Below are 23,391 nucleotides of genomic sequence, written 5' to 3'. Positions count from 1 at the left end.
TGTGTAGTGCGGTTCTGAAAGCTTGCAGTGTTTGGATAATTACGAAAAACATTTTATTGAATATTGCTCCCGTGGAACGAAGTGTGTCATGTCAATTACAGTTGCACAAAGAAACGTCCTAAGCTACCGCTTAATAACTTGCTGTCAAACTGTATTCCAAATAAACTGGAATATTTCACACTGATTCATAACATTGTTTTGCTGTATACGAGACAAAGTAAGTTTTAAACTTCGTCCACCACGTACAAGTTCCGAGTTGTTTTTTGCACTTCCGATTCCAAATGACATAAACGTCACAGATTTTGATATCGACCACCGTGAATCTCTTCAGAGCGAAGTTGTCCCCCAACGTTTTTTTACAGAATTGACACAAAATCCATACAGACAAAACGTAACAATACAGGGAAGTTCAATCCAAAAGTTTGCATGAAAGCCCGTCTGTGAATACGCACACATTTGTCATTGATAAACGCCCCCGAATCTTTGAAAACTGAAACATGTTTAGGGTGTAAAAATCTGGATCTAAAGAAAGTTACTAAATATCTTCAGTTTAATCATAAACATTACTGCCAAGGTAGTACATGTACTGATGATGACAGCAGAGATTGTCGAAACGTCTACACGATGTATTCTATATACACCACTACCTTGGCAGTAATGTTTATGATTAAACTACTTTTCAAGTCCGTGCATAGTGTTCCTAAGTATCTTCAGTTTACATGTTGAAGTAAAACACAAAGGTCAAATGGTTGGAATATACCTTAGGGTGAGAAAAGGAATTGAAAAATGGCACGACACAGTGTTTTTATCCTAAATTGAAAAACTGTGTTTCAATCAACGTTAATCCAAAAAAACAGACAGAGTCAATTTTATGACTGGGGGTTAGAATTACTCGAACAAGCGACAATGCCTACCTCTTCGTTTATAAATAGAGATCGTTTGGTCGCCGACATTGGGAAACAAAGACAAGAGGTACGACGTTGTCTTGAGCGGCAAGACAACGGTTGTTAATTAAAGAAACAGTTAAAAAAAATGTCTGTGGTTGCTATGCGTGTATTTGTCTAATTTAGTTGCCCAAATAATAGTGAAATATGTATTTAGCAGATTTCATAAATCATTTTAATAACAATACTGTCAAAAGAGAAATTGCAGAATGCCGCTTCGCAGTACAATGCCGGATTTGGTAATTCCTGCTGTCAGTTTTAGTGATTATATGTTTTCGAATCTTGCCACAAGAGGGAACAAGGTTACTATGGTAAATGCCATGAACGCATAAACCTTTACGCTGTTACCTGTATTAATTGCTGTTTTATTCGATCAATGAAGTCACAACACAGGGACGACAACCTAGCGTTACAATAAATAAATACATATCAGTAAGATACTAATATTGTACTATCATTTATTTACTCTCTTGCTAAGCGGTAGGGAAACCTAATTTCTTGGTTTATTCGAGTTTGTCGCTTGACTTCAAGTACAGTTGCAATATTTTATAGCCACGTAAAATTCTTGCAGAGATGGTCAATCATTGTTTGGTCAAAACACTTATCTTGTGACTATTATTTTTCGTTCAGATTGACAGCTCCAACAATGACAACCAGTACACGTCCCAAGAAGTGCGTGAGAATGCCATGAAATGTGGGAGTGCATTTTACCGCATGGGGTTGAGGAAAGGTGATGTGGTGGCAACTTGTCTCACAAACTGTGCCGAATACACTTTCATAGTGATGGGAGTGAATGCATGTGGTGGAATACTTACTACGTCAAACCCAAACTATACTAAAGGTTGGCTGTATGCTTTAGTCGGAGCAAAAATGGTAAATTTTTGGAATATTACATGAACTGCCGTTGTTTGCAGATGAACTTTCCTTTCAGTTCAAACAAACCGAACCCAAATTTGTTTTCTGCAATTGTGAGAACTACGTTAAACTTCAAGAAGTTTGTGCAGCATTTGACTCCGTTAAAGTAAGTTAATAGTATCTAATTATACTGATAACACACAGTATACACATGTCCATTTGACAGGAAATCTTTAGCTTGCAAGACAAACCCAATACAAAAACATTTTCCCAGTTCCTTGAAGCGGGGAATTCTAAAGGTTGGAAATTATGTTACATGCTTTTACTTTGCTTTGTAAAAGATACCCGATCTGTTTTCTTTATCAGACTTTCCTCTCGATGTTTCTGTCGACCCGGATGATGTGGCTTTAATCCTATACTCCAGCGGAACCACTGGGATTCCTAAAGGTGTAATGCTTACACACAGAAACTTGGTTTCAATCTTGACCCTTTGCGAGTAGGTTTACACGAAAAAGAATTTTACAAAAGTTTAGCAAAAACATTAACACTGTAAGTGTAGCCAGCTGGAAAAGTCGCATGTCCACAGCCAACTCTGTGTTAAGGCAAATCTTAAAACAATTTCACATGTTAAGTTTTCCTTGCAATATTGTAGTGCATCAATGCGCTGGTCTCACATCGACACAATCTACCTGGTTCTTCCCATGTTTCATATTTACGGAACCATAATGTCGCTCCTGTTTATGTCAAAAGGAAGCAAAGTTGTTCTCAGGCATCGATTCAACTTGATGCAAATGATGGGAGATATTCAAAAATACAAGGTAAAACAACTTTGTATCATAACTCCAACAATAAAGATTGTGTTTTTAGGCTCATCAACATGACTAATTTAGTAAATGAACTACCCAAATAAAGCTTATATTGCCCAGTGCCCAATTACAGGTCAACTGAAAAAACTTAAGACACAATTGTCTTTTACAAACCACAATACCACCATTCTTAATGATAATATACCAAGTGATCCGTATTGTTGTCATAATCAAGTGTTATTGTGAAAATTCCCATCGAAACACTAAATGACAGAGTTGTAAGTCGGCCCGGGCTTTTCGGATCGGGTTCGGGTTCGGGCCGGGTTTTTGTTAAACAAACGGGCTTGATTCGGGCCTGACTTTAAATTCTCTGCCCGTTGGTTTTATAAATAAAATTAAACAACTAAGTAGCTTGTTGCTAGACTTCGCTTAATGCCCAACTGCCCTAAAACGCCGTTTTTAATGCTATTATATACAGTAGTACGTTTTGTAGGCTTTTCGGACCGGGTTTAAGACTCATACTTTCGGGTTCGGGCTCGAATTTTGGACCAGTTTACAATTCAGCTAACCGATATATTTCTATGCATAGATCACTCGATTGATTGCCGTCCCACCCATTATAGTGGCAATGGACCAACTTCCACCAAATCATGGCTTCGATATTTCTTCATTACGTGAGCTCGACACCGGTGCTGCACCATTGCCTGAAAGCGTGGCACTGTCTGTGTCAAAGAAACTTAACGTCAACATTAAAAACGGTAATCAACAGTTGTTTCATCCAAGCAGGCGTCATGTTCTTCAGCAGCTAGTTGCTTTTAGGCCTTTGTAGGCTTTTGTTAAAAGTAATAAAAGCATTGAAAAACAATTTCAAATTCCTTCCATATGTTGGAATCACGTCTGTAGATTAAGCGAAATGAAACTAGTTTGAACGAGTGGTATCTTCACACCAGATCACAGTTTAACGTTATTTAGGTTGGGGTATGACTGAAGGAGTCCCCGCTGCTCATCCGTGGATGATTGCACTCCCGTACTTTCAATTGGGAACCCCTCACCTAACACTTTGTTGAAGGTAAACTTTTCACGGTTGTTGCCTTGTTCTGAACCTGGTTTGCACAATCCACTCACCCAAAGCCTCTAGCCGTTGGTAAGAAAGCCACTACAAACTTGTCTTTCATTCTACATCTTAACACCTGTATTAGTTAATGGTCATATGTGCGAGCCTTCGGCAGAACCGGTACACAATAATATAGGATGATTACCGTTTGCTTTTATGTGTGTTGACAGATTATTGATACAAACAGTGGAAGGGAACTGGGTCCCAATGAAGACGGTGAAATTTGCATTAAAGGCCCACAGGTAAACTGCACACAATCTTTTAAGCCCTAACACATTTCAAGCTCTTTTCATTTATGTTGCAGGTGATGAAAGGCGATTACAAGAACCCTGAAGCGACAGCCAAGACGATTGACCGTGAAGGCTGGTTACATACAGGAGATATCGCACATTACGATGAAAACGAGTTTATCTATATCGTTGATCGGCTGAAAGAGCTGATAAAGTACAAAGGATTTCAAGTAAGAATACATCCCATAGATTAAAGTAAGCATTACGCCATATTTAGGTTGCACCAGCTGAACTAGACGACGTATTGTTACGTCATCCAAAGATCGCTGACGTAGGAGTCATTGGTGTTCCCGATCTCGAAGCAGGGGAATTACCCAAAGCTTATGTTGTCAGAAACGACCCCGATCTCACAGAGAAAGAAATTCACGAGTTCATGAAAGGTTTGACTTGTCACGCGAGTTCGATTTCAGCAAATTGCCAAAGCTCTTTGTTGTTTTCTGCAGACAAACTTGCCAAGTACAAATATCTGCGAGGAGGAATTACCTTTATCGACGCAATTCCGAAATCTGGAAGTGGAAAAATTCTTCGTCGCGTTTTGAAAGGAGCAGAGAAAAATACATTTCGAAAATTAGATTATTAGTTCACAAGTGTGTTTGGTGTGTTTAATATGTATTTAGTTCATTGCTTGGTTTGTTTTACTTTTACAACCGTTGTTTCACAGAACGACTGAAGATGCCCTTTTGGGGTGAAATATATATCGTTAAACAACTTTGTTGACTGATTTTGATTAGGAAGCACTGTTGCTTCGTCAATTATTCTTAGTTCACTAGTAGGTTACATAGTTGCCTTTAGTGTGTTGCCTATGCGTAGTATTTAGTAAATCTTTATTTTGTTTTTAAATCTACTTAATAAGTTTGTTTGAGAGTGAACAAATGCATATGAAAGGGGCTTTTTGCCGATCCGAATACGAATGTGTTGCTTTGGGGAATTTTGAAAGCCAGTGAGATTAGCTGGGTATACCGAGAAAAAAATAGATAATTTCGCCGAATATTTTATCTTAGATTTGCAACTGTGTTCTAATGAACTGTAATCCAACGAACGGAAGAAGCTTTTTATGTGACAGTTGATCAAACAGCTCCACCAAACGGCAACTCATAAATTTTATCCTTGTCTGTAAATAGATATGGTTACCGCAAGACATTTCGTTCCTGCAAAGAAGGAAGAAAGGCAAGAGGTACGACATTTACCTGAAGCAGACAGACAACCGTTACTTGCCGTAGGCTATAAGACGTCTTATAACAATTGTATATGTAGCAATGTATTTCACTGCAAGGAAGTGTGTCAATTTTGCCAACTAATAGTGAAAGGTAAATTTGACAGATTTTGAAAGTCCTTTCATATACGTTGCTGCAACAAAAGCAATTGCAAAATGCCACTTCGAAGTCTAATGCCGGATTTAGTAATTCCTAATGTCAGTTTTAGTGATTATATCTTTTCGAATCTTGCTAGAAGAGGTGATAAAGTTACCGTGGTAAGTTACTTATTTCTCAAGTGGAAAACAGCCAGGAAAATCGTGTGTGCTACTAGAATCTCAGTAACACCTGCGCTTGTATAAAAATTGCGCAACAAAATGTTCTCAAGCTAATGCTCAATTAGTTCTATGGTTCAAAAACACCAACTTATGTCTGAATATGCTCGGACCATTTGCAAATTAAACTATGTTATAAGCACAAAACATTTAATAACGTTCCATGCTATTCATGCATATTTTCAATATTTCCCTCAGATTGACAGTTCAAACAATGACAACCAGTACACGTCCCAGAAAGTACGTGACAATGCCATGAAATGTGGGAGTGCATTTTACCGCATGGGGCTGAGGAAGGGTGATGTGGTGTCAACTTGTCTCACAAACTGTGCCGAATACACTTCATAGTGATGGGAGTAAATGCATGCGGTGGAATACTAACTACGTCAAACCCAAGCTACTCCAAAAGTGAGCCTCAAACTTTATTGTATTGGTTGAGAAAGAAAAGCGTTTGTAAAGCAAGACGATCCTTTGACGTGTTGCAGTGATTCACAAACAACCACAAAAAATCCAGTTGGGCACTGGTGGGTAACGGCCAACTGCAGATAAAGCTTTTGCACAGACTGCGAAACACTCGACCATGGCGACGTGTTTTTAATGTGTGTTTTTTTAAGTGATATATGTCTGGTTACATATTTTACATTTTAAGTTGGCTTTTCCGAAGTTTTAGTTTGGCGGAGCATGATTGAATTCTGCAACATTATATTGTTAAATTACATATATAGCAGGTATTTTTTTCTATTTTTAGAGGAACTTTCCTTCCAGTTCAAACAAACCAAACCAAAATTTGTTTTCTGCAATTCTGTAAACTACGTAAAGGTTCATGAAGTTTGTGCAAAAATCGACTGTGTTAAAGTAAGTTACCGGTATAATCTGATAATTTTTATGTTTTATACTTTCACTTTGGCAGGAAATATTTAATATGGATGACGAACCCAAGCGGAAAACATTTTCCAAATTTCTTGCGAAGGGAAATTTCAGAGGTAAGAACCTGTATCCAAATCACTAAATAGGTTGATGATTTGCTTTGAATGACCTGATAAACAAGATTAAAAACGTTTATCAGACTTTCCTCTCGACGTTTCTGTCGACCCGGACGATGTGGCTTTAATCCTCTACTCCAGCGGAACCACTGGGCTTCCTAAGGGTGTCATGCTTACACACAGAAACTTGGTTTCAATTCTGACCATAAGCGAGTAAGTTGACTTATGAGACAGATAATTATTGACTGACAAGTAATACAAAAAAGAAACCCTGTTATCGCTTTTAACTGATTGCTTCAAGTTAGTTAGCTTGTGGACGTACATAAGTTATTTAAAACACGATAAAAAAAAACTGAAACTTTCAGGAAAAAAACTAAACAAGACTTTAAACTTTAGTTTAAAATTTAAACTTTAGTGCTTCATTGCGTTGGTCAAGACTTGATACAATTTACATGGTTCTTCCTATGTTCAACATCTACGGAAACATGATGTCACTCATGGCAATGTCTATCGGAAGCAAAGTTGTTCTCAAGAAACGATTCAACTTAATGCAAATGATGAGAGACATCCAGAAATACAAGGTAAAAAATTTCGTCATACAAATGAAAGTGATTTGAGTAGCACCGAAACTCAGGATAAGGATAACCTACGACCCAACTGCCGTCACTTAAAATCGGTAACTAGCATAGTTTTATGCACAGGTTACACGTTTAACTGCTGTGCCATCGATGATAGTTGAAATGGATCAACTTTCTACGAATCATGGATTCGATATTTCATCTTTAAGACATATTGGCTCTGGTGCTGCTCCTTTGCCAGAAAGTGTGGCTTTGTCTGTTTCCAAGAAACTTAACGTGAATATGAGCCAAGGTGATAGTAAAGTTTGTTGTTTACTTAGTAGCTAAAATTTGTAGCAATAGAAAACACGAACTGGGTTCCAAGTATAGCCAACATTTGGCTAGATTCTATTTGAAAAAGAAAAAAAAAACTGATGATGTCTACTACATAGGCGAAAATATTTTTTCTGTTTTGAAAATAAGATTTCACTGACGCTGATCGTCTGCCACTCTTCTTGAGTATTTTGTACATTAGGATATTATTGGTAAGCTTGTTGGACAAAGGGACTACAAACAAGACGTAAATACGGGCAATACACACTTTCTTCTGTATGTTGTCGAATGTTATTTATTATTACATAGCTTGGGCTTTAACGGAAGGAGCTCCGGGGACTCGTCATTTGGATGTTTACACTCCACTTCGTTCAGTTGGAAACGTAGCACCAAACACTTTGTTGAAGGTAATCTGTACTTTAGTCTGGATAATTACTTTTCTACTGTTGCCATATGTCATGTGCTGAGTGCGTTTAAAAACACCTTTGTTCCGATTTCGAATCACACTTTAGACTTGTCCTTGCTACAGTATGCCTTGTGACTGTTGTTAGTGTAACCATGCATACAAGGATCTAGGAATAAAATTGTTTCTTTTTTCTGCGAGAACAGATTCTTGACATACACAACCGAAGGGAACTGGGTCCTAATGAAGACGGTGAAATTTGTATTAAAGGCCCACAGGTAAACTGCACACAATCTCTTAACTGCGAACATATGTAACCTACCTTATTCATGTTGTTGGTCATGAAAGGTTATTACAAGAACCCTGAAGCGACAGCCAAGACGATTGACAGTGAAGGCTGGTTACATACAGGAGATATCGCACATTACGATGAAAACGAGTTTATCTATATCGTTGATCGGCTGAAAGAGCTGATAAAGTACAAAGGATTTCAAGTTAGTTTCATGGGAACACATCCCATAGATTAAAGTAAGCATTACGCCATATTTAGGTTGCACCAGCTGAACTAGAAGACGTATTGTTACGTCATCCAAAGATCGCTGACGTAGGAGTCATTGGTGTTCCCGATCTCGAAGCAGGGGAATTACCCAAAGCTTATGTTGTCAGAAACGACCCCGATCTCACAGAGAAGGAAATTCACGAGTTCATGAAAGGTTTGACTTGTCACGCGAGTTCGATTTCACCAAATTGCCAAAGCTCTTTGTTGTTTTCCGCAGACAAACTTGCCAAGTACAAATATCTGCGAGGAGGAATTACCTTTATCGACGCAATTCCGAAATCTGGAAGTGGAAAAATTCTTCGTCGCGTTTTGAAAGGAGCAGAGAAAAATACATTTTGAAAATTAGAGTATTAGTTCATTCGTAGGTTATATAGTTACCTTTGGTGTGTTGCTTATGCTTGCGTAGTATTTAGTAAATCTTTATTTTGTTTTCAAATCTATTTGATAAGTTTGCGAGAGTGAATAAATGAATAAGGTTTTTGCCGATCAGAATACGGATGTGTTGTTTTGAGGAACTTTGAAAGTCAGTGGGAGTACCTGGGTATACCGAGAATGAATTAAATAAATTCGCTGAATATTTTTATCTTCAATTGGAGACTGTCTTCTGAAGAATTGCAATCGAACGAACAGACGAAGTTTTTTTATGTGACAGTTGATCAAACAGCTCCACCCAACGGCAACTTATAAGTTTTATCCTGGCCAGTGAATAGAGCTCAAGGCAATTGGTTAGCACAAAGAAGGAAGAAAGGCAAGAGGTACGATATTTACCTTGAACATACAGACAACCGTTACTTACTGTAAGGTATAAGCCGTCTTATAACAATTGTAATTGTAGTAATGTTTCTCCAGTGGAAGGAAGTGTGTCAATTTCGTCAACTAATAGTGAAAGTAAAATTTCGCGGATTTTGAAAGTCCGTTTCTTAGATATTGCTGCTTCTTAGACAACAAGAGATCTGCAAAATGCCCCTACGAAGTCCAATGCCGGATTTGGTGATTCCTAATATCAGTTTTAGTGATTATATGTTTTCGAATCTTGCTAGAAAAGGAAACAAGGTTACCATGGTAAGTTACATTCCATCTCAAACTTAGTTATCTATCTCTCAAGTGAGAAAAAAAGTTTTGTCAATTGAAGTTTAGACAGATTCTAAAAACGGAACGTTGTAAATTTCCGACTCAATGACTTTTAAGTTGTTTGACTATCTTTACTATCTGATGCCAGAATATATTCAGTATATTTCCAGGTCTAAGGTTCCACTTTATTCATCCATATTTGCAATGTTTCTCTCAGATTGACAGTTCAAACAATGACAACCAGTACACGTCCCAGGAAGTACGTGAGAATTCCAGGAAATGTGGGAGTGCATTTTACCGCATGGGGTTGAGGAAGGGTGATGTGGTGGCAACTTGCCTCACAAACTGTGCCGAATACACTTTCTTAGTGTTGGGAGTGAATGCATGCGGTGGAATACTTACTACTTCAAATCTAAACTACACTAAAAGTGAGCCTTAAAAAAGGTTGATAAAACATATGTTTAAGTTTAACGTAATACTGTGCGTCTTTCAATACCGCGTTTTCGTTATCTGCCTTTGGATATTCCAATTTGTTTGAACTGCAGCCTGCAATAGTTGAGTTTAAAGAACTTAAACGACGTTTGCTTTCGTCATTTCCTCTACCCGCCACGAACTTGCAACACGACTCCTGTCCATGCTTTATTCAATTGTAGTGTACGTGCACCAGAAAGTAAGTGCATGTAAAGTCCTCTCTCAGCTCTGGTGCCACCAGTTATCATCCTTCCACGAACGTTGTTCCCGCTGCGTATGCCCGGGGATAATTGATTAAAGTTTCGGCCAATAAACTAACTTCGCCATTTGGCTCTGATAGGGCTCCTTACATTTCTGGCCGTAATGTGTTACGTTACCCACAGGCTATCGGACACAAGCCCGCTTCTGGGGGACGGGATTCCTGTAGTGCCGTCACTACTGTGTTCTTTCACTTGCATTTGTATTTTTTCTTTCATTGCCATTGCCTCCATAAAACACCTGTTTCGGGTCGCTCTTTCTCTTGCATGACTCCGCCAAAAAGCACTTCAATACCGTTTAGGTTTAGTTTGCAAGTTTTCTTGAGAACCGTTGAAAGTATACCCGTTGAAAAATCCAGCTGCTCATCGGGGTTTTGTTTATCGAAACCTGTTTTCTAGAATCGGATGCTAAAGATATGACCAACAAAACCGGATTTAAGTTGCACTTATACGACTTCAGGTCTTGTTAAATATTTGGCATTTTAATTTTTCTGGAGTGTGTCTGACTATGATTGCAAACTACCAACATAACATATACTGTTGCTGTTTTTAGATGAACTTTCATTCCAATTCAAACAATCCGAACCTAAATTTGTTTTCTGCAATTCTGAGAACTACGTCAAAGTACAAGAAGTTTGTGCGGAAATAAATTCGGTTAAGGTAAGTTACCATTATACTTTGTTTTATACTAGTAATAACAGAGTACACATTATGTCACTTTGGCAGGAAATATTTAACATGGAAGAACAACCAAATCGAAAAACATTTTCCCAATTTCTTGCCAAGGGAAATTCCAAAGGTTAGACATTATATTATACAAGTACTAATGTAGTTTGAGCTTTTGCTTCGGTTGATTAATTACACAAGATTCAATTTATTGATCAGACTTTCCTCTTGGCGTTTCTGTCGACCCGGATAATGTGGCTTTAATCCTCTACTCCAGCGGAACCACTGGGCTTCCTAAGGGTGTCATGCTCACGCACAGAAACTTGATTGCACATTTAACCATTTGCGAGTAGGTCAACCTACAGGAGATGCAAGCAGAGTTTAAAATACGATGGCAAACCCAAAATAATTAGTTTCCAAAAAGTTGTCTTACAAACCAAATGCTAGAGCGGTTGACTTTGATTTCAGACTTTGTTTAATGCCCAAGTTATGTTTTAATCTGTCTCAAAGTTAAACATTCCTCACATTTAGGGCCTCGTTTTTTTGGTCTCGTCTCGATATCGTTTATTTGGTTCTTCCTCTGTTTCATCTCTACGGCATCACTATTTGCTTTCTGGTTTTAATGAAAGGAAGCAAAATTGTCACCAAGCAACGATTCGACTCGAAGCAGATGTTGCAAGACATTCTGAAATACAGGGTTACTAATCTTCGTATTTTTGACTGCATATAAGTCTGAAAATCATGAATGCCAAATATTTTTAAGTTGATATGTTTGCTTGTGAATAAGTTAGCTCAAGGTAATGTTGTTATAATTCTTTATTATTTAAAAGAGTAAACATTTGAAATGCTAACCGTTGTGACATTATTGCTTACAGATTTCGCGCTTGATTGCAACACCTCCCATCATACTTGCAATAAATCAACTTTCGCAGGAGCATGGCTTCAAAGTTTTATCTTTACAAGAAATTGACTGCAGTGCTGCGCCATTGCCTGAAAGTGTGGCGTTGTCGGTCTCTGAAAAACTTAACGTTAAAATAAAACAAGGTGACCGCTTTTTCTGGCAAATTTGTGAATTTCTAAACAAGGGATTGGTATAGCAGCTAACATTCGGTTTAAATTCGGTGTCAGGATGTAAAAAATTTTGCATTTCTTTTGATCCTCAATGAAAACTTAAAAGTGCCACCACTGCTTGTAACGGGTTAATTATATGATCTCTGTTATGTATATTGGCCTGCTTCAGTATTTACGAGGTTTCAACAACACTTTGTTCTTGTTCAGTTTGGGGATTAACAGAGGCAGCACCTGGAAGTCGACACATGGATCTTAATACTCCCGTTCTCTCAATTGGAAACGTCACACCCAACACTATTTTAAAGGTAAACTGTTTTTGACTGCAAATCTCACTGTTGGTGTAAATGATCATATGCTGAACTGTTAGGCAGTCTGTCAAGCTCATTTTTGTTTCTAAAAAACTGGTTTTGTGGGTTCGAAACTCACTTTAAACTTGATTTGTATCTCAATGACTGCATACGGTTTTGTTGAGGTTCAAGGATTTTGACAATAGTTCCGGCAAACATTGAATCAAGCAAAAATCCTCAGTCACTTTTTGTGCGTTGGCAGATTATTGATACAGACAACGGAAGGGAACTGGGTCCTAATGAAGACGGTGAAATTTGCTACAAAGGCCCACAGGTAAACTGCACAATTTCTTTACTGCGAACACATTTCAAGCTGCTTTTATTTATGTTGTAGGTTATGAAAGGTTATTACAAGAACCCTGAAGCGACAGCAAAAACGATTGACAGTGAAGGCTGGTTACATACAGGAGATATCGGACATTACGATGATAACGAGTTTATCTATATCGTTGATCGACTGAAAGAGCTGATAAAGTACAAAGGATTTCAAGTTAGTTTTATGAAAATACACGTGTGTTGAAACAGATCACCTAAAACCTTCGAATTCTCACTAGGTGGCACCAGCTGAATTGGAAGACGTATTGTTACGTCATCCCAAGATTACTGACGTAGGAGTCATTGGTGTTCCCGATCCTAAAGCAGGGGAATTACCCAAAGCTTACGTTGTCAAAAAAGATCGAGATCTCACAGAGAAAGATATTCACGATTTCATGAAAGGTTTTGCCAGTTACATGATTTTTTTTTCTACTTTCTAAAACTCAATGTTGTTTTACGCAGAAAAAGTTGCAAAGTACAAGTATCTGCGTGGGGGAATCACCTTTATCGAGGCAATTCCGAAATCAGAAAGTGGAAAAATTCTTCGTCGCATTTTAAAAGAATCAGAGAAAAAACGAATTTTGTCAAAATATTGATTGAAATTTAATGCTGACGATCACATATTCAGACGCACCTTACTTATATGACGTTTACTGCATTCTAGTATTCCAAATAAACTGTAAGACTTCACACTGATTCGAAACTGCTCATAACATTGTTGTTCCGCAAGGTTTGGAATCTAGTAAGTTTTTAACTTTGTCAGAAAGCTGTAAGTTTACTTTTGAGCGCATATTTTATGCTAGTTAGTGGACTTTGGTTCTTGTTATTGTCAACGAAAGTTTGCAGTTAATTTCGTACTTCAGAGTTCAAGCCACACAATCAATCAATCGGCCGGGACTTGGCGTCCCCTCGCTTTTATGGACACAAGGTTCTACCTTCGGATCGCATCTCTCTCTAACGAGAAGAGGACCCGAAGTTGCAATCCGAAGCACCCTTTTTTTGCCAGGGACTGAGGGTCATTTTTGTTCTTGTGTTCAGGTTTTTTTAAGGTTTGGTTTGGGTGACCGCTAAGTAGTTTTAAGAGACTGCAAGTGTTTCATTTAAATACCAAAAACTGTAGTTGTAGTTGCAAGTCCAAATTTTGGGAAACCGCTGGAGAAATTTGCACCTTAAAAAAACACTGCTTGTGTTCATTATTTTTTTCGAGCGTCTACCTGGACACTTGCTCAGAGACATTCCTGGGATTTTTGAGTCAGGGTTGTCCCCCTAGCCTTTCACAAACCAATGCGTGACTGCTGCAAGGCTGCAGACGAATGGGAAGCCGGTTTAGTCGACGGCCACTCGACCCGCGACAGGTTGTACTGGGCTACGTGGTACCAGTAGCAGGTATAAAGCCTGACCTGGCAACGAACCACACAGACGTTGCACATTTTCATGTCTTGCACGGTTAATCTCATCAGAGAGCAAAATTGTCCCCCAATGTGTTTCTCACAAATTTCACACTCAAACCTAATTAGCAACACGGGGAATATGAACAATTTAATTCTAAACGTTTGCATCGTAATGGTCAGTCTGTGTAAACGTTCATATTTGTCACAAACAAATGTCCTAGATATTTTTAAATTAGCAGTTATTGCGGCAAATTAAGTCAACATGTGCAGGATTTATTGCCCAAAGCAAACACAACAGTCCGAAGTTTCAGATACGTGGTGAGAGTTTAAACTTTTTATTTTAATAATTAACCAACATGGACTGCATGCGCTCGGTTGCCGATGGCAAGTGTTAACAACTAGAGCTCTAAAAATGGCCTGTTTGCATGTGTTTTCATGCAGCCTAGTGTAACAGATGGTCTCTGAATGGAAACAGGATCGTTTATGGTGAAAAAATCTCGAGGAATTTACCAAGTATCGTTATTAGACTTGTTGGGACAGCTGCCCAACGGTTGTGTTAGATTCAATGTGAGAAAAGAAATTGTAAAATGCCTCTCTGGAGTCCAATGCCGGATTTGGTAATTCCTGATGTCAATTTTAGTGATTATATGTTTTCAAAACTAGCTACAAGAGGGAACAAGGTTACTATGGTAAGTAACTTCTTTTTTCGAAATAAACCATACGAGATCCGAACATCTTGCTTGATGGTGGTTGTTTACTTTAAAGCAACCTAAACTTCTAACGGTATCGAACTTGGGCAACGTTGTTTTGCGAAGGTTTTGCCAACGTATCTTATTTCATATTTATTATTTCTCTCAGATTGACAGTTCAAACAATGACAACCAGTACACGTTTCAAGAAGTACGTGAGAATGCCATGAAATGTGGGAGCGCATTTTACCGCATGGGGTTGAGGAAGGGTGATGTGGTGGCAACTTGTCTCACAAACTGTGCCGAATACACTTTCATAGTGATGGGAGTGAATGCATGCGGTGGAATACTTACTACGTCAAATCCAAACAATACCAAAAGTAGGCTGTATGCTTTAGTCGGAGTAAATACTAAAAGGAAGATCGCTGGAACTATAACACAAACTGCTGTTGTTTTCAGATGAACTTTCCTTCCAGTTCAAACAAACCGAACCCAAATTTGTTTTCTGCAATTTGGCGAACTACCTTAAAGTTCAAGAAGTTTGTACACAGCTTGACTCTGTTAAAGTAAGTTAATAGTATGCAATATTATATTCCTAAAAAATCTGCACATTACACGTATATTTGGCAGGAAATATTTAACATGGAAGACGAACCCAACAAAAAAACATTCTCTCAATTTCTCGCTCATGGAAATTCTAAAGGTTTGACATTACATCACAAGTTCTTGCATTAATTGGTAAAATATACAAGATCTATTTTGTTTGCAGACTTTCCTTTCGATGTTTCTGTCGACCCGGAAGATGTGGCTTTAATCCTCTACTCCAGTGGAACCACTGGGATTCCTAAGGGCGTCATGCTTACACACAGAAACTTGGTTGCAAGTTTGACCATTGGCGAGTAAGTACAAAAATCGAGCAAAAAAAAAAAAAAAAACACTGTAAGCTATGTCAACTGGGCAAGTCGCATGTCCAGAGCCAACTTTATGTCAACGCAAAATCTTAAAATTAAGTTTTCTTTCCAACATTGCAGTGCATCAATGCGCTGGTCTCGCATCGACGCAATCTACCTGGTTCTTCCCATGTTTCATGTTTACGGAACCATAATGTCGCTCCTGGTTATGTCAAAAGGAAGCAAAGTTGTTCTTAAGAAACGTTACGACTTGATGCAAATGATGGGAGATATTCAGAAATACAAGGTAAAATAACTACTATAACTCAAAAAATAAAGGTTGTGTTTTTAGGCTCATCAAACTATGATATCAAAGTCATTAATTTAGCAAACAAATGCAGCCAAATTAAGCTGCACATAAGCCACATGTAAAAACGTTAGGTGATGTATTTTACAAACCAAAATACCACCATACTTAAAAAATAATAATAAGCACCAAAAGTCATTCGTATTGTTGCTTTAAGCAAGTGTATTTGCGAAAATTCATAACCAAACACTAACCCATACATTTATGTGCACAGATCACTCGTTTGATTGCCGTCCCACCTATTATAGTAGGAATGGACCAACTTCTATCAAATCATGGCTTCGATATTTCTTCATTACGTGAACTTGACACCGGTGCTGCCCCATTGCCTGAAAGCGTGGCACTGTCTGTGTCCAAGAAACTTAACGTCAGTATTAAAAACGGTAATTCAAAACAGTTGTTTAATCCAAGTAGGCGTCATGTTCTTCAGCAGCTAGTTGTTTTTTAAGGCCTTTGTAGGCTTTTATTACCAGTAGAAATGCAACAAGATTACAAAGGGATTTGGTTGGGCATTGGCAAATCCTTATATCAGTTCACAGTTTGCTGTTATCTAGGTTGGGGTATGACTGAGGGAGTCCCTGCTGCTCATCACTTGGATGATTGCACTCCTGTACTTTCAATTGGAAACCCCTCACCTAACACTTTGTTGAAGGTAAAGTGTTCACTGTTGTTGCTTTGTTCTGAACCTGATTTGCACAAAATACTGTATACAGTCACTCAATCTGTGCATAGCGCATTTCTATCCCTTAAGCCTCCAGCCGTGGGTTAGAAAGCCAATCTTTCATTCTACATCCTACATTAGTTAATGGTTAGATGTGAATGCCTTTGGCAGAACCAGTACACAGTAATGTAAGATAAATACCTTTTGCTTCTCTGCATATTGACAGATTATTGATACAAACAGTGGAAGGGAACTGGGTCCTAATAAAGACGGTGAAATTTGCATTAAAGGCCCACAGGTAAACTGCACACAACCTTTTAACAGCTAAAACATTTCAAGGTGTTTCTATACGTTGTAGGTTATGAAAGGTTATTACAAGAACCCTGAAGCGACAGCCAAGACGATTGACAGTGAAGGCTGGTTACATACGGGAGATATCGGACATTACGATGATAACGAGTTTATCTATATCGTTGATCGACTGAAAGAGCTGATAAAGTACAAAGGATTTCAAGTTAGTTTCATGAAAATACACGTGTGTTGATACAGATCACCTAAAACCTTTGAATTCTCACTAGGTGGCACCAGCTGAACTGGAAGACGTATTGTTACGTCATCCCAAGATTGTTGACGTAGTTGTCATCGGTGTTCCCGATCCCAAAGCAGGGGAATTACCCAAAGCTTTTGTTGTGAGAAAAGATCCAGATCTCACAGGAAAAGAAATTCATGAGTTTTTGAAAGGTTTAAATCGCATTATTTTTTTCCGCTTTCAAATGCTTGGTCATGTTCAAAAGTGCTTTGTCATTTAACAGATAAGGTGTCGAAGTTTAAATATCTCAGCGGCGGAATTACCTTTGTTGATGCCATTCCAAAGTCAGCGAGTGGTAAAATTCTGCGCAGGGTTTTGAGGCGTCGAGTGGAGGAAACAAAAATTTCATCAAAATACTGAATCAATCTCAATTCATATGTTCTTAACTTTATTTACGTATCGTGTAATATTTTTTATTTTTCCTGCTCTTTCCGTAAGGTACTTAGGTGTAACTTCAAAAAGTCTAACCCCATCCAACGAGACGACTTCAATTACTATTTCCAAAGACTATTTTTTTCTAATAAGAGTGTCAAATCTGCACGACTGTGTGCTTTCAGTAGAATGGCTTTATGGCTGTGGTCGGTGCTTAGCAATGACGTGGTACAAGTTGGATCAAATGTAAAGTTGTGAAGTTAGAATTGCTTCGTTAATTAATAGCTTTTCATTTTTGTTTCGGAAGCTGGATTTAATTCGTGCAAAGTACAGGCGTTTTTTTGTGTAAGCCTTCTAAAGCTCTTTGTTGACAATCGTTCGAATGATTAATTTTGAGCCAAACTGGACGGTAGCATATACTATATTATTGACTTTCGTTCTCACTCAGCATTGTTATATTAGACATTTATATTAGGTATTTTATATTGCGGAACTTTGACAGAAACGTTTGTAAATTTGCCTAACACTAGGACTGCTTGTCTGCTTGGTTCAGGTACAAATTTAAACTGCCCTGGTCAATCACTGACCTACCTACGACAAACAATGTAGGCTGGCTTTATACGGTTTATTTGAGCGTTGTCGCTAACTCGTAGTGACGGAACTAGAGCGAAAATATGTTTGCACCACAAGTTTCGACCTTATTTCTGTGCAACCCAACGTAACAATAGACAGAGTTTGCTAAGGTTGTTGAAGGCATTGTAATGTTAAGTATAGGCTGTACCACATATGATTGCTTTTTGTGTATGGATCTGTCTGCATATTACTTAACTGTTAAAGTGAAATCGACAAGTTTCTGAAGATTAATTCTACTTGGGCCGTGAGCGGATGTCTGTGAAGTTTACATTTTATTTTTTTCGAAGTCCAATGCCGGATTTGGCAATTCCTAACATCAGTTTCAGTGATTATATGTTTTCGAGTCTCGCTAGAAGGGGGAATAAGGTTACCATGGTAAGTTACGTCCATATCAAGACTTTACTTCAATCTTCTAAGCATTATTTGTTCCTGCAATAAAATTAATAAGCTGGTTTGAAATCGTACCAAGTTATTGTATTTATTAATTAAAAACTGCTCAATATTTCGATTTTTTTCTTTTCCATATCTTTTAGAACGCGACGCAAAATTTTTCCGCTGGGAGACTTGGGTATGACGTCAATAAAGGTGATTCCCCCACGAAGATACTTAAATTTTGTAACTTTGTCTGAAAGAGAATAAAACGTGTTTTTCAGATACTGAAAAATGATACGATATTCTGTTACTTTTGATAAATTCGGGGATTTCTTTCTCTGTGAGAGTTGGGTCTTTTCTGACAACATAAGCTTTGGGTAATTCCCCTGCTTTAGGATCGGGAATACCGATAACTCCTACGTCAGTAATCTTTGGATGACGTAACAATACGTCTTCCAATTCAGCTGGTGCCACCTAGTGAGAATTCGAAGGTTTTAGGTGATCTGTTTCAACACACGTGTATTTTCATAAAACTCACTTGAAATCCTTTGTACTTTATCAGCTCTTTCAGTCGATCAACGATGTAGATAAACTCGTTATCATCGTAATGTCCGATATCTCATGTATGTAACCAGCTTTCATTGTCAATCGTCTTTGCTGTTGCTTCAGGGTTCTTGTAATAACCTTTCATCAACTACAACATAAATGAAGCAACTTGCAATGTGTTGACGGTTACGAGATTATGTGCAGTTTACCTGTGGGCCTTTAATGCAAATTTCACCGTCTTCATTGGGACCCAGTTCCCTTCCGCTATCTGGATCAATAGTATGACAACGCAAAGAAATGCAACAGGTTTATTTATCCATCACTGATGATAAAGTCTTAAGTGAGATTCGAACCGACAACCGGTGGCTTAAAGGGAAGAAATGCGCCGGCATGGGTTGTGTAAAATTGTTAAGTAATTGGGACTCAGAACAAAGCAACACCGTATAGTCAACCACATAACAATTTACCTTCAACAAAGTGTTTGGTGCGACACTTCCAATTGACAGTAAAGGAGTATAAATGTCCATGTGTCGAGTTCCAGGTGTTCCCTCAGTCAAACCCCAAACTATACAACAACAGACAATAATTTTCAGATACATATTAACGCTACAGTTAATCTAACAAGAAGTTCATACAACTTGGCGGTGAAAAAACAACAACATCCCAATGATCTTAAATGCGAAAAACAAAGAATAAGTCATGTGGTTTCTCTTTGATGTTAGTGTTTCATGCCATTGCAAATTGATAGACATGACTTTGCGAATATACTTCTTGGTTGAAGTGAGCAACGTATGGTTAAAGTTACCTTGCGTAATGTTGACGTTAAATTTCTTGGACACAGACAACGCCACACTTTCAGCTAACGGAGCAGCACCAGAGCAAAGTTCTCTTAAAGATGAAATATCGAAACCATGATTTGATGGCAGTTGGTCCATTCCTACTATAATGGGTGGGACTGCAGGAAAAGTGGTGATCTATTCTTCAAAATATAACAACATTGCAGTTACTAGGAAATATACCAGTATCGATCTTTTACATTACATGCAAGCTGCAGACAGAATTAACCCTTTGTTTTGACCAATTAACCCTAAGGTCCCATTAGTGCAGCCGGTTGCAGAGTGTCCATACACTACCCAATACGGCCAGTTTCTTGTCACCAGCTGCACTGATGAGACCTTAATAGTCGAACTAGTATGAACTGATTTTGAAAAAGTTGCATGAAAAAAGTTGCAAGAAAACAAAGACCTTGTATTTCTGAATGTCTCGCAACATTTGCAAGAAGTCGAAACGTTTCTTTAGAACAACTTTAGCTCCTGATGACATCACCAGAAATGACATCATAATCCCAAAGATGTGGAACATGGGAAGAACCAGGTAGACGATGTCAAGACGTGAAAGGCGGAACGCGCCCCTGATAGGTAAATTATTATTTCAAGTTAAGTACGAAACATAACTTTAACACAAATTATAGCACGACAGGTCTATTGAAGGCGATATACCGAATCAGCCGGTCACCAAGCATTCCCATATGGCAAGGCGTAGGCTAGAAAAAAACTAGCCTGTGGTGGGATTCGAACCGCCAACACGAGTCTCGGGCTGGATAAATGCTTCAGCGCTGTGGGAGTAAGTAATTTACTACCCTATATGCGAATGATATCGACTCTTTCAAATGAAATACGCTCTGACGAGTCTATATAAGCTAAACATAAAATTGTGCGAAAAAACTGGTTGTTATGCTGTTTTTATTAAATTTTATACTTTTTTTTCCCGAGTCAACCCACTCGCATTCGGTAAAAATTGAAACCAGGTTTCTGTTAGTGAGCATGACGCCCTTAGGAAGCCCAGTGGTTCCGCTGGAGTAGAGGATTAAAGCCACATCATCCGGGTCGACAGAAACGTCGAGAAGAAAGTCTGATAAACAAAGTTGAATCTTATGTAATTATTCAACCAAAGCAAAAGCTACATTAGTACTTGTATAATATAATGTCTAACCTTTGAAATTTCCCTTTGCAAGAAATTGGGAAAATGTTTTTCGATTTGGTTGTTCTTCCATGTTAAATATTTCCTGCCAAAGTGACATAATGTGTACTCTGTTATTACTAGTATAAAACAAAGTATAATGGTAACTTACCTTAACCGAATTTATTTCCGCACAAACTTCTTTTACTTTGACGTAGTTCTCAGAATTGCAGAAAACAGATTTGGGTTCGGAATGTTTGTACTGGAAGGAAAGTTCACCTAAAAATAATACATGTTACGCTATAGGCTACAATGTATAAGTTGCATTGCTGTTTTTGATTTTAGAAAATGTGTAGCTACAGTGGCACATACGCGACATCTGGTCACCAGCTACACTAATGAGTCCTTACAGATCGAAACTGTGTGCACTGTGTGTAGCCCGGAAACATTTTTGGTGCCACATATTTGGGTAAAATCAATCAACTTCACAATAAATTGATACAAGCTTTAAGCTAACCTTTGGTGTAGTTTGGATTTGACGTAGTAAGTATTCCACCGCATTCATTCGCTCCCATCACTATTAAAGCGTATTCGGCACAGTTTGTGAGGCAAGTTGCCACCACATCACCCTTCCTCAACCCCATGCGGTAAAATGCACTCCCACATTTCATGGCATTCTCAAGTACTTCCTGGGACGTGTACTGGTTGTCATTGTTTGAACTGTCAATCTGAGAAAAATATAGGAATTCCACATCAAGAATATGACAAGTTAAAAAACGCTTCTTAAACCCACCAATGTTAAGACATAACACCAATTAGACCATACACATGAAACAAAATTGAAGTCAAACAGCAACTGTTAAACCAATAAAGTTTGCTCATAGTTTACCGCTTAGACGGCTTAATAACCTTGAGATGAAAGTGACTTACCACGGTAACCTTATTCCCGTTTCTAGCAAGATTCGAAAACACATAATCACTAAAACTGATGTTAGGAATTACCAAATCCGGCTTTGGACTTCGAAGTGGCATTTTGCAACTCTTTTATTGCAGCAACGTCTAATGAAACACGTTTAATGTTAATATTTCATGAATGTTACCTTTCTTGCTGTTCGCCAAAAATAACATGGCGGCTAAAATAAATAATACGGTTTTGACAACGTGTCAAAATACCTCGAAAAAACAATAACCTATACGCTTCATTATTAATTAAGAATGCCTGCGTTTTTGAATGGTTGTTATTTCTTCGGTAAAACCTGCCAATAAAGATATATGTAACAGCGGTTTTAACGTCGACCAATCAAATCTGCCACAAGCAGGACAAAATGCTGACATGTGTAACGTGTTTTACCAGCCCTAAGCTATGTGTTCCTTACTCGGAATGTAATTCATCGTGACCTACTTACACATTAACAAACAAATCGTCCGTGTATTAAAAATGAGCGAATGTAAATTCCACAGACATCCGCAAACGACCAATAAAGAATTATCTTCGGAGACTTTGACAGTTGATTAATATGCGGACAGATTCACTACTAAGCAGCAACGGTTGCGGTACAGCCTGCTTAACATAACAACGATGTCAACAACGCTTACAAGCTATATTGCCACGCGTACAAGCTCTATTGCCACGTTGGATTGCACAGAAATAAGGTCGAAACTTGTGGTGCAAACATTGTTCCGCTCTAGTTCCTTCACTACGAGCTAGCGGCAACGCTTAATGAAACCGTATAAAGCCAACCTACATTGTTTGCCGTAGGTAGGTCATCATTGGTCAGGGTGGTTCAGAGGTTTAAACTTTGAACTTTGTACCGAAGCCAGGCAGTCGCAGTGTTTCGCAAATAGAAAATGCTAAGTCTAATATAACAATACCAAGTGAGAACGAGAACCACTAAGGGTAATTTAACTAGAAAGTCAATAATAAAGTATAGGCTATCATTAAGTCTGGCACAAAAGTCATTTTGTCCACGCTTGCCGACAAAGTGCTCTAGAGCAGTGTTCTTCAACCTTTTTTGGTTTGGTGAACCCTTAAAGTTGTTGTGACGAACTCATGCACCCTGTTTGGTCTCGACGTACATTAACGGGCACCCGCATTTTTGATCAAAAACTTTTGACATAAATTAACGTCAATCCGCACCATGCGCAAAACGTCTTTTGACGTAAAAGTGTTGGACATTAACATTATTTTAAAATACAGAGGTTCATTTATACATCAGTTGAAACCTACATCTTTTTTCTAATAGCCTAAAACTTAAATATTAATGGTTCATTAAAAGTTTGTGATGCACCCTTGTATACCTTTTCGTACTGGTGCACCCCATGCATATTTTGGTGCACTCTAGGGTGCACCGT

General features: G+C 38.3%; 3 protein-coding genes and 2 pseudogenes across 6 annotated transcripts; 4 read left to right on the top strand and 1 right to left on the bottom strand.

Annotated features, from left to right (window-relative positions):
• Positions 1–1,085: 1,085 nt before the first annotated feature.
• Positions 1,086–4,764, top strand: LOC145204574 (uncharacterized). The gene is made up of 13 exons (XM_080077167.1): positions 1,086–1,255; positions 1,566–1,785; positions 1,859–1,965; positions 2,026–2,098; positions 2,166–2,295; positions 2,452–2,617; positions 3,195–3,363; positions 3,578–3,667; positions 3,805–3,839; positions 3,890–3,961; positions 4,024–4,179; positions 4,227–4,389; positions 4,453–4,764. Exons 1-13 carry the CDS (start codon positions 1,154–1,156, stop codon positions 4,587–4,589), a joined length of 1,620 nt encoding a protein of 539 aa, XP_079933293.1. The 5' UTR covers positions 1,086–1,153; the 3' UTR covers positions 4,590–4,764.
• A 529-nt stretch (positions 4,765–5,293) lies between these two features.
• On the top strand, positions 5,294–8,864 carry LOC145205269 (uncharacterized; annotated as a pseudogene). Its single transcript, XR_013853623.1, has 11 exons — positions 5,294–5,480; positions 5,736–5,945; positions 6,286–6,392; positions 6,448–6,520; positions 6,604–6,733; positions 6,936–7,101; positions 7,222–7,390; positions 7,720–7,817; positions 8,020–8,307; positions 8,364–8,526; positions 8,590–8,864. The product of XR_013853623.1 is annotated as an uncharacterized LOC145205269 (transcript).
• Positions 8,865–8,927: 63 nt separating this feature from the next.
• On the top strand, positions 8,928–13,290 carry LOC145205267 (uncharacterized). 2 transcript variants are annotated; one of them, XM_080077952.1, is made up of 13 exons: positions 8,928–9,127; positions 9,314–9,434; positions 9,661–9,871; positions 10,725–10,831; positions 10,898–10,970; positions 11,057–11,186; positions 11,369–11,534; positions 11,713–11,881; positions 12,116–12,213; positions 12,458–12,529; positions 12,590–12,745; positions 12,810–12,972; positions 13,033–13,290. In XM_080077952.1, exons 2-13 carry the CDS (start codon positions 9,333–9,335, stop codon positions 13,164–13,166), a joined length of 1,581 nt encoding a protein of 526 aa, XP_079934078.1. In that variant the 5' UTR covers positions 8,928–9,127; positions 9,314–9,332; the 3' UTR covers positions 13,167–13,290. The 2 variants fall into 2 exon arrangements, with proteins under 2 accessions (XP_079934078.1, XP_079934077.1); XM_080077951.1 differs by lacking the exon at positions 8,928–9,127 and having other exon boundaries at positions 9,189–9,434.
• A 1,080-nt stretch (positions 13,291–14,370) lies between these two features.
• LOC145205266 (uncharacterized) lies at positions 14,371–17,924 on the top strand. The gene is made up of 12 exons (XM_080077950.1): positions 14,371–14,650; positions 14,820–15,030; positions 15,110–15,216; positions 15,281–15,353; positions 15,420–15,549; positions 15,682–15,847; positions 16,122–16,290; positions 16,462–16,559; positions 16,795–16,866; positions 16,927–17,082; positions 17,147–17,309; positions 17,381–17,924. The coding sequence occupies exons 1-12, from the start codon at positions 14,549–14,551 to the stop codon at positions 17,515–17,517; spliced, it is 1,584 nt and encodes a 527-aa protein (XP_079934076.1). The 5' UTR covers positions 14,371–14,548; the 3' UTR covers positions 17,518–17,924.
• A 690-nt stretch (positions 17,925–18,614) lies between these two features.
• LOC145204573 (uncharacterized) lies at positions 18,615–22,789 on the bottom strand (annotated as a pseudogene). The gene is made up of 12 exons (XR_013853505.1): positions 21,970–22,789; positions 21,557–21,767; positions 21,212–21,318; positions 21,073–21,145; positions 20,839–20,991; positions 20,326–20,491; positions 19,886–20,054; positions 19,548–19,645; positions 19,290–19,385; positions 19,073–19,228; positions 18,846–19,008; positions 18,615–18,787 (listed from the first exon to the last, which is right to left on the bottom strand). The product of XR_013853505.1 is annotated as an uncharacterized LOC145204573 (transcript).
• Between the last annotated feature and the right edge of the window lie 602 nt (positions 22,790–23,391).

Source organism: Phallusia mammillata, chromosome 8 (assembly GCF_965637545.1).
Source record: "Phallusia mammillata chromosome 8, kaPhaMamm4.hap1.1, whole genome shotgun sequence".
NCBI classification, from domain to species: domain Eukaryota; kingdom Metazoa; phylum Chordata; class Ascidiacea; order Phlebobranchia; family Ascidiidae; genus Phallusia; species Phallusia mammillata.
Note: the sequence above shows the minus strand (reverse complement) of the source record. Positions and strands in the feature narration are given on the sequence as shown.

What these genes read in the sequence shown, in the direction of transcription:
- LOC145204574 (XM_080077167.1), top strand. Translation starts at nt 1,154, where the DNA reads ATGCCGCTTCGCAGTACAATGCCGGATTTGGTAATTCCTGCTGTCAGT. An exon ending in GAGGGAACAAGGTTACTATG is followed by an intron (nt 1,256 to 1,565) that starts GTAAATGCCATG and finishes TGACTATTATTT; the next exon opens with TTCGTTCAGATTGACAGCTC. An exon ending in TGAAGCGGGGAATTCTAAAG is followed by an intron (nt 2,099 to 2,165) that starts GTTGGAAATTAT and finishes TTTCTTTATCAG; the next exon opens with ACTTTCCTCTCGATGTTTCT.
- LOC145205267 (XM_080077952.1), top strand. Translation starts at nt 9,333, where the DNA reads ATGCCCCTACGAAGTCCAATGCCGGATTTGGTGATTCCTAATATCAGT. An exon ending in TGCCAAGGGAAATTCCAAAG is followed by an intron (nt 10,971 to 11,056) that starts GTTAGACATTAT and finishes TTTATTGATCAG; the next exon opens with ACTTTCCTCTTGGCGTTTCT. An exon ending in TAACGTTAAAATAAAACAAG is followed by an intron (nt 11,882 to 12,115) that starts GTGACCGCTTTT and finishes GTTCTTGTTCAG; the next exon opens with TTTGGGGATTAACAGAGGCA.
- LOC145205266 (XM_080077950.1), top strand. Translation starts at nt 14,549, where the DNA reads ATGCCTCTCTGGAGTCCAATGCCGGATTTGGTAATTCCTGATGTCAAT. An exon ending in GAGGGAACAAGGTTACTATG is followed by an intron (nt 14,651 to 14,819) that starts GTAAGTAACTTC and finishes TATTTCTCTCAG; the next exon opens with ATTGACAGTTCAAACAATGA. An exon ending in AATTCATGAGTTTTTGAAAG is followed by an intron (nt 17,310 to 17,380) that starts GTTTAAATCGCA and finishes GTCATTTAACAG; the next exon opens with ATAAGGTGTCGAAGTTTAAA.